The sequence below is a fragment of the Ooceraea biroi genome, chromosome 12 (assembly GCF_003672135.1).
Source record: "Ooceraea biroi isolate clonal line C1 chromosome 12, Obir_v5.4, whole genome shotgun sequence".
In the NCBI taxonomy this organism is placed as follows: domain Eukaryota; kingdom Metazoa; phylum Arthropoda; class Insecta; order Hymenoptera; family Formicidae; genus Ooceraea; species Ooceraea biroi.
In genome coordinates this window covers 13550592-13561004 of record NC_039517.1, presented here as the reverse complement: position 1 = coordinate 13561004, position 10413 = coordinate 13550592, and the positions used below count along the sequence as shown (strand labels likewise).

Here is a 10413-nt window from a genome sequence, read left to right as displayed (position 1 = left end):
TCCCGACTTCATTGTTATCTCTGTGAGAGTGCGAAAAAACTGTTGCCAAAAGTAACTAGCGTATTAAAAACGCAAATACAGGTGGGGCGCGTGTATAGCGATATAGAGGTACTTTTAGCTTTTTTTGAAAAATGCGTTTTCAGAATATGACTTTATCATATATGATTGAATTTGACATTAAATATACTTTAAGTTTTATTGAAAGATAAATTTAAAAATTTTTGAAAAATTGAGGGGGGGAGGGATTTCGAAAAATATGACATTTTTGAAAAATCTAATTGCACTGCTATGAAGTACATTAGAAGCCATAAAACTGTTACTTGAAACTTTTTTAAATATTTTTTATTGTTTCCACGGTATTCGCTAAGAAATATAAAAACCGATTTTTTTCAAGAGGGTGTTTCACCCCTTTAATAGCGATACGGGCCCGTATAAAAAAATACGTGTCTCATATTTTGACCTAGACAACAACATATTCAAAGCTTATCAAAATCAGCGTGTGGCACTTGGGTAGTGTTGCTTGTTCGTATTCTTGGTTATATGGAGATATTCTTATCATAAAAAAATATATTAATGAATCTTATTTTCAAAAAAAAAGAAAACAAAACTACAGGAATTTCATTTCTTTAGTTATAAACTTATTGAGATACCGTTTCATACCAATCCATCTACGAGCTTAAATCCATCTTCTTGTTCTCTCATATAAACAGACAGTGATGTCGACAAGTCTTCTTTCACCAGATGTAGAAACCTTATCCACCAACGACCTTCTTCGAACATTCGTCCGAAATTATTACAATTTCTTCCATGATAATAATTATAATCCGTATCTTCCATTGCCATCATATAACTTTTTGACAAACTTATCAGTAGCTACAACAAACATTACATTCATAAATTAAACTAAGATTACAAAACTTTCGAAAACAAAAAATGTTTTGAAATTAGAAACGACTCACCCTTTAAGGGGAGAGGGTCAAGTAAATGACCTAAAACTTTGCGATATTTTTTCGAAGAGAATAATACATCAATTGTTTTGAAAATTAGTGCATGTTTTTATATAGTATTTACCCAGTAAGCAAACTGTCAGCAGTATGTTGACAGATTGGCAGCAGATTCAATCAGAATAATGCAACAAATCCGGTACCATCTGTATCCGCATTAAGATTGTGTTCTGCCAGCAGATCCTGCTAACATGATCTGACAGCAGATTGGCGGCAGAAACTGAATAGAGCCTGCCAACATAATCTGTCACAACTGATAGTCGTGATATTAATTCGTCTATTCGCGTATCTATGCCACACGTAATAGTAGTACTAACTGTTCTGATTATCGTAGGATACAATTTAATAGGCTCTCCTTCGGCGTTAATGTATGCGACAATTGTTGCATCTTACATGATAAATCGATCTGTATAATCTTCAACATTGACTACACTGCGCAGATCCTGCTCTATTTCTGCCGCCAGGTTATGTCGGCAGGCTCTGTTCAGTTTCTGTCGCCAATCTGCTTTCAACTACACTGCGCAGATCCTGCTCTATTTCTGCCGCCAGGTTATGTCGGCAGGCTCTGCTCAGTTTCTGCCGCCAATCTGCTGTCAGATCATGTTATAAGCAGGATCTGCTGGCAGAACACAATCTTAATGCGGACACAGATAGTACCGGATTTGTTGCATTATTCTGATTGAATCTGCTGCCAATCTGTCGGCATACTGCTGACAGTGTGCTTACTGGGTGGATTTTGTACCCAATCTGTGGCCTCTCTGCTCACATATTCTGCCGAACAGACATTGGCAAAAATCTGTACGCGCAGATTTGGCTGACTGGGTAAACTGCACACAGGAATTTTTTTATATAAAAATAATGAAAATTCATTGAGCAGTAGCTGGTTGAAGTTGCCTCCTCCGCGAACGCGCCGTGGATCGCAGCTCAGTGAATTTTCAAACAATCGATATGTCCTTGCAGATACATATACTTTAACATCTTCTCCTCAGCATGAACCTAACGGATTGTGGAAATTTTTGCAATAAACAGTTGTTTTTTGCAATTGTTTGTAAAGAAAAAAGTCGTTTGTTTTTAAATTGCTATTATTTTCTCAATTAAAAATTTTTTTTTCTTAAATAGGTTCATGCTGAGGAGAAGATGTTAAAGTATATGTATCTACAAGGACATATCGATTGTTTGAAAATTCACTGAGCTGCGATCCACGGCGCGTTCGCGGAGGAGGCAACTTCAACCAGCTACTGCTCAATGAATTTTCATTACTTTTACATAAAACAATTCCTGTGTGCAGTTTAAATACTATATAAAAACATGCACTAATTTTCAAACCAATCGATTTATTATTCTCTTCGAAAAAAATCGCAAAGTTTTAGGTCATTTACTTGACCCTCCCCCCTTAATGTGTCAATAATGTAAATTGTAACATATCATGATAAATATGCTATGCATGTTTGTGACCAATTATCTTATGGTCAATTTTATGAATTCTTGTCATTTAGTAGATTTGATATAATATACATGAATAATTACCTCTCCCAAAGTTATTCTGGGATATCTATCAAAACTTATTGGACATTCTAACGCAAAATTATTAATTCTGGGCAAGTTATTTTTATTCAGAATGGCTCCATCTTTCCCCTCTTTGAGATAGATATAAAAACAGTGTTCGTCGTTAGAGTTTGTTACATTACTGCAATAAAATAATAAAAATGTATTGGGTTGGCAAATAAGTTGGTTCGGTTTTTTAAGGTGGAATAAAATACAATTTTTTTGATACACGAAATAAATTTTAATCAATTATATATTGACCATTTTTATTGATGACTTCTTGCCATCTTTCCACCAACTTCATTATGCCGCGTTCGTAAAACATCTGAGGCTTATCGGCGAAAAACCAATCCAGGTGTCTTTTGACGTTCTCTTCATCCTTGAAGATTTTTCCGTTTAAAGAGTTTTGCAACGACCGGAATAAATGATAATCGGAAGGGGCCAGGTCCGGTGAATACGCAGGATGAGGCAAAACATCCCAGCCAAGACTGAGTAATTTGTTCCGAGTTGTCAATGATGTGTGAGGTCTGGCGTTATTGTGGTGGAAGACAACACCTTTTCGATTTATCAATTCTGGACGTTTTTTGCGGAGTGCTTGGTCCAATTTTGTTAACTGCGAGCAGTATATGGTTGAATCAATTGTTTTGCTTGACGGTAACAGCTCGTAGTAAGTGACACCTTTGAAATCCCACCATACGGAGAGCATGATCTTCTTCGGATGCAATCCTGCCTTCGAGGTTGTTTGTGGTGGCTCGCTGCTGTGTCCCCATGATCTTTTCCGCGTTACATTCTCATAGACGATCCATTTTTCATCTCCTGTCACTAACCGCTTCAAAAATTGATCGTTTTCTTGACGTTTTCGCAGCAAATCACAGATGGATATGCGAGTGGCCAAGTTGGCCTCGGTTAATTCATGCGGCACCCACACATTGAGCCGAGAAACGTATTCCAGTTGGCGCAAATTGTTTTCTACGCTTTATATGAGATATATTAAGTGCTGTAGCAATCTCTCGCACCGATTGGGATGGATTTTTATCGATGATAGCTTTGACATTACTTGAATCAATCTCGATCGGGCGACCGGAGCGAGGCGCATCATTGACGTCAAAATCTCCAGAACGGAATTTGGTGAACCACTTTTGACATACGCGTTCTGTTAAGGCATCATCTCCATAAACACGGCATATCTTTTTATGAGCCTTTGCAGCTCGTTTGCTCTTCTTGAAATAATAGAGCAAAATATGACGATAATGCACGTTATTTACTTTCATTTTTACAGCTACGCAGCACACACAATATTGATGTTAGTCAAACCAAAATTTACAGAAAGGTTATGTGAAACATGTACTTTTAAATGCACTCTGAAGTTGCGCGATAGTATCGAGAAAAACAAGAGTGAATTGGAAAGAAGTTGCACCGAAGCAAAAACCGAACGAACTTATTTGCCAACCTAATATATATATGATTAAAAGAAAAATGGAAATTTAGAAAAGATATAATGAATTGGAATAAAAATTAGTTTAACCATTTTGGCTTCCATTTTAATAACCAATAATATGGTTCGTCTTTGCCGCCTTTCATAAACAGAATATCATAATCAGGATCAGATATAAGAAAAGATACTAAATCACAATATATACCAAGTCTTCTTGCTACACTCTGGAATATGATTGTCAGCGATACACTATTCATCTGTAAGGTTTTAACTATATGTCATAATTTAAGAAACAAAAGTATTAACATTAATAAGAAATAATAAATATGAAGCTATAGATATAACATAAGCTGATCCTAATGTATTACAAACTATAACTTACGATATCTTCCATTAATAGGTATTGTCGAAAGAGATCTGATTTTAAAGAATGTACAACTGCCTCGAAAGTTGGTTTGTATAAGAGTATGTTGAAAAGAATATTTATAATCTGTCTTCCATCGCTGTTGTTCCATTGATTTTCATAGATATTATTGTATTTCCAAATCGAGAATTGTTCACGAGATGCCGAGAATATTGGATGCTTGGGATTCTCAACTTTAAGGCGCTTCATCACCTGTTGTGCGATATTATCCAGGTCTATATCTATATGCGAGCAAGAGACATTTTTCTCCGGATGAAACCATTGTATGATAAAAGTTATCATCTCTTCCAGTAACTGGTGTTTAGGAGGGCGATTTATAAATTCCTGCCATACGTTTTCTAGATGATAATGCCTTACATATGGCAGAAGGACTTTTCCGTAATAAATATTTGTCAGGTCATCCTTATCTTCACTAAACATTAATACGTTGTATACTACCTATGTTATAAATGTTTCATCTCTATAATATATACGTTATTGTAACTCTCCAATTAGTTGTAAAACTTTTTAATAAATATGCATTATTTATTAAATCTCACCTTTTCCATCGTTCATATAAACTTATTAATTCATCCATAATAATTCAAGTGATATGTTGTGTTGGTTGGATAAACCAATAAAGGAAGTTCTTCCTTGTCGAGAATTACATTATGCAAGAGGTAGCGTTCGACATATAAATTGTGGGGGTGTTGAAAACAATGGCCTTCACAAATGCTTTCCTGCAAGAACTCATCAGAACCGTTGTAGTACTTTTCGCTCATTTGTGCCAACAAATGCCGCAATTCTTCCTTACATTTTACTCGTGCGTCTTCAAAACTGAAGTAGCCTTTATACATCTCGGTTTGACGAACATTTTTCAAACCAGGGTATCTGGAATAAAAATGTAAGGAAAGAATATATTTAATTTTTCGAATCATTGGATATATAATTGTATAAATAAAACCATTGTCAGAGCAATAAATTTTGAGGAATGGAAGAAAGCTTAAAATTACACATACTTTTAATGCAAAAATTAAGATAATTTTTAAAAGGATATTTCTAAAAGGATATATCTAATTGGATAAAAGGAGGATATAAAAAGAAACAACAGCAATAATATAATCTTTCGACATCTTCTTTATGATGGTTATATTTATGATAGTGCACCACAACAGAAAAACCTCATCATAAGGAAAATTGAAAGTATTACACATGTGAGCCAAATTTATACGCTATATTTTATCTGTTGTACGTTCAAGGAAAATAATAAGAGCTTTTCCGTTACTTGCATTTCGATAGAAAAATACGATCTAAACGAATCGCAAAAAAGTACTGACATCTGGTTCCGTTTTAACATAAAGGCAGCTTTGTGGGAAAGGATAGCAAAATGGGATCAAGGCAGCAGGAGTGCAACAACTTGCTCCCGAAACTCCTTTACTTATTTATCTTATCTCTGAAGAATGTAATATAAAATTATATAAAATGTTATTGACGCATGCGAAAGCTGTATCATACACAAAAGAGTCTTTCTCTAAAAAAAAGTATCTCTTTTAAATCTCTTTTAAAAGCGTTTGTTTGATTAGTCACTGGATAATGGATATATACAGGGTGTCCCGGGTTTTAACCGACAAACTACGGGAGCATATTCTACTAGTGGAAATAAGAAAAAATTCTTATATCGAGTTTGCTTAGAAGTGCTTTATTACAAAGTTATAAACCAATATTGAAAAGAAATATGAGATAAGTAACAACGGAACATAGTGTAGAATTTGGAAGGTCGAAGATGTTTATGTTATGTGCCCATTTGCAATTACGTAATTTGGGTTCATTTCGACCTATGAATGAATATGATGATGTTCGTTCAGCTCTAAGACACCGACGACGCTCGGAAAGAATCTTAAATCTTTTTGATAATACTCCTACACAAAGTGTTCGACGTGCTTCAGCTCAACTGCAGATATCACGAAACACTATTTGGAGAACATTGCGTGCTGATGACAGATTCGCATATCATTACACACCTGTACAAGAATTACTTCCAATCGATTATCAGAAACGAGTTGAATTTTGTAACTGGTATGTGAATGCAGTAGAAAGGGACAATCTTTTCTCATCAATGATATTATGGACAGATGAAGCGACCTTTACAAGACGAGGCATATTCAATTCTCATAATAGCCATGTATGGGCTCATAATAATCCACATACTACCAGACAAAGAAACTTTCAACACGAATTTCGATGTAATGTTTGGATGAGTATGCTTCATGACCGGCTTATTGGTCCGTTCTTTTTACCTGACCGATTGAACGGAGAATCTTTTCGAAGATTCCTATCAAACGATTTACCAATTTTGATGGAAAATGTGCCACTGCAGTTTCGCCAAAACAGCTGGATACAGTTAGACGGTTGTCCATCGCACTATGCTAGACAAGTTAGAAACTGGTTAGATGAACATTATGCTCATAGGTGGATTGGTCGAGGAGGACCGGTTTTCTGGCCTCCAAGATCGCCCGATTTAACGCCTCTTGATTTTTATTTATGGGGAACTTTAAAAAATAAAGTTTACAGTACAGAAGTAATCTCGCTTGAAGATTTAAAGCAACGAATTACTAATTCAGTTACTGAGATGCAACAAAATTTTCAGGAATGTCGTACTGTAACAAATTCTGTACTACGTCGATGTCTAGCTTGTATCGATGTTCAAGGACAACATTTTGAAATGCGTCACTAAATCATTGCGTAGATAATTTTTATTTTTGTGAAAAAATCCGTTGTTACTTATCTCATATTTCTTTTCAATATTGGTTTATAACTTTGTAATAAAGCATTTCTAAGCAAACTCGATATAAGAATTTTTTCTTATTTCCACTAGTAGAATATGCTCCCGCAGTTTGTCGGTTAAAACCCGGGACACCCTGTATAATAAGAACCCCACACTGAACCTTCTCTTTTCTTCTCTGAGCAGCAATATATGAAACGTATTCTATAATAGATTGTCATAAAGCACATACACACACATGTGTAATTTATGTATCTATCCTCACTACTTATTGTTAGTCGCAACAGTCGGACTACCATTTTTAATAAAAAAACACACGCGAGTGGCAGAGGATCACAGCAGGTTTTCATCAATTAGCACAGACTACTTAATTAGAAGAAAAAGAAAGTTTATTGATACACTAAATGCAAGTTATTTCTATCCTAGAATATTTGCTCATACAGATGTAGGCTGTAGGTCCACCACTGTTTCACCATGTAGATATAATCGTTTTGTATATAGATGTAATAGTTGTTTTTAGAAAATTCCATTCTCTGTTTCAATAACGTGGTAATATGACATACCGTTAAAACTTTGTAACATAAATGTCTTGATTAAAAATTTTAATTAAATTTTATTACAAGGAACTAGAAAATACCTCTGATCGAACTTTCGCCGCCAAAATGAGCTGGGGTATAGCATTTGATAAAAATGCTTACACGTGGAGGAAAAATTTGCAAAATTTTGAACACTGATATTCTTAAAATCCAGAATTACATATATCACTTCGACGGAAAGATTCGTTATTGTAGCCATTGTGAGGAAAAAAACGATATAAATAAATCTGCGACACTTATACGAAATTTACGTATTTTGCATTACACTTCCAATTGTATTGGATTGCGGGGTATCACTTAAATGCATAAAAGCGAATGGAACACCACAGCACAGTGTTAGAAGCGACACTCTTATTTCACACGTGCATTGCAAGTATTCTCAGTGACGCATAAAGTTTGTGAAACGATCTATCCTGTAGTAGCCACGTGGTAGACACTAATAGGCTCTATATTCAGCACACGTTTACAAAAAGCCTTCAATGTGACTTTTCAACCAATCAGGTGGTTTTCAAGCCACTTATAGAGGCGCTTTTATCGTTGTAAGCGCGTTCTGAATATAGGCTATGAAGTTTACTCCTTTCACGACAGAGTTAGATGTATTCATTCGTTTATCTTATGTGCAAAACAATATTTAGGAAATTGCAAATGTTGCTCGAAAATATGACGAGTAATAAGCTGTTAAAAGAGCCGTTTTGTCAAGGTAAGAACGCTGTTTTACGGACCTGGTTTGTATACTACACATTTGTCGTAATATACGCAAACACATAGTTTTGCGTTCGTTTTGTTTTTTCTGGCATATGTCATAAAATATAATACGTGTGTACCTAATATTGAAACATATAGGTAGAAACATATAAATCCCACTAAAAAGACCTCACAAAGGTAAAAGAAGTACGCCAAGTACATAAAAAATCCGTGTACGCAACAAAAAGTTTAAAAAACTATTTAGAAAAATCAAAATTAAATATAAAATCAATAGTTAACTAGCCAAATACCTCGAAGCAATTCAGTTTGAGAGAGTATTATTTTATCTAAATATTTCCCATGCATACTCTCTTATCACACGACATTGAAGTACTTGGCGTGCCCGGGTCGCATTAGACGTGTCTTCTTGTAAATATCTTATAAAATTCTTATAAATTTGTACAGTATCTGCGGATTTGTATTGTATCTTGATTTTTAATAATGACTCACAAATCTTTTTAGTTGGAAATATTAAAATAAACACACAGTTTTACAGACTAGCAAAGTGATTATAAATATCTCTTTTCATTACTTAATCAATACAAATAATTTACATGTAAAGTACAGATTTTAGGTAGGACAGTATGCATGTGTAATGCGAGCCGACAAAGAGACTGCACAAAGAGAAAGTCTCTTTGTGGCAATCGACCATCAAGGTTCTGAATATGACATCTCTGTTTTTCTTGTCTTTGTTCGAATTTTTCGGTTTGACAACCGTTAATTTTGTACAAGGACTGGAATTTCATTTGCTTCCTGCGTGGATTTGTAATTGAGGGATCTTCTGACCGTGTTTAGTGAGGATCATGAGCCACTAATTGACTAATTTTTTTGGAATTTCATACACATTGAGGATGGTCTAACGAGTAGACCGAAACGTTTGTGAAGTTATGGATGACTGATGTAACCACTCTATGAATTAAACATTAAGCACGGACACCTTGCGTCGCTCTCAACCTTATCATTTTCCTTACTTATTATTCTTATTTCAGCATTTAAAAAGTAAAGGGAAAAGTAATGATTCGTTACTTTTTAAGTAACTGTAACTGTAACGAGTTACTTTTCAGAATAGTAACTGTAACTAACTACATTTTAGAGAAAGTAACTGTAACGAATTATTTTTACAAAGTAACTTTAACAACCCTGATATCCATACATATATCCATTCATACACTGAGAAAAATATCATGGCCTATCTAATCGGATAATCCAATTAAATAGTAACAAACGGATATATCCGATTAAATTGTATAAAAGACAAAGAAAATGATCGGACATATCCACTGAAGGTAATCGGACATATCCATCATTTAATCGGCAAATAAGAGTAACAATCGGATACACTATTTAATCGGTTTATCCGATGGAAAGTTTTCTCACAATCAGTATAGATAAGCGCATCCCAGCAAACACAAAGTAACAGTAATATACATGTTATGTTATAATTTCCCACTCATTAATATAAATACAACATAACATACGTGTTTTGTAACAATTACATTGTTGAGTGGGAAATTATACCATAACATGTATATTATGATTACTTTGTGTTTGCTGGGATTCGTATAATTGTACTTACGTGCATACATATGCACAACTTTTACACGCGTTGCTAGGATCGCGTAGTAACAGACACTCGCGATAATATTGATATGTAATAAGGCGGACTCTGATTGCGAATGAAACAGCGTAGAGAGGATGTGTTAATTGACACCCCACGTAAAAAGACGCGCCTACAAGTCTCGTCTCATCTTACCGTGTGTACTGATTTGCTCATCTTCCTTTATTAATATCTCAAAATTTTACGTCGTTAATTGCAAAATGATATAGGACTTTTTAATTCAGCTTAACGAGATCTATCTGCAAGAGAGTAATTGAACACTTTACGCGAGACGCCCTGTATACAT

The 10413-nt window shown here is 34.8% G+C and overlaps 1 protein-coding gene across 1 annotated transcript; it reads right to left on the bottom strand.

The window, feature by feature from the left end:
- Positions 1-654: 654 nt before the first annotated feature.
- LOC113563043 lies at positions 655-4956 on the bottom strand. Its single transcript, XM_026974038.1, has 5 exons — positions 4948-4956; positions 4367-4846; positions 4075-4241; positions 1720-1831; positions 655-873 (listed from the first exon to the last, which is right to left on the bottom strand). The coding sequence occupies exons 1-5, from the start codon at positions 4954-4956 to the stop codon at positions 655-657; spliced, it is 987 nt and encodes a 328-aa protein (XP_026829839.1).
- Between the last annotated feature and the right edge of the window lie 5457 nt (positions 4957-10413).

What these genes read in the sequence shown, in the direction of transcription:
- LOC113563043 (XM_026974038.1), bottom strand. An exon ending in ACCTATTAATGGAAGATATC is followed by an intron (nt 4,242 to 4,366) that starts GTAAGTTATAGT and finishes AAAACCTTACAG; the next exon opens with ATGAATAGTGTATCGCTGAC. An exon ending in ATCCACCCAGTAAGCACACT is followed by an intron (nt 874 to 1,719) that starts GTCAGCAGTATG and finishes TGTTTGTTGTAG; the next exon opens with CTACTGATAAGTTTGTCAAA.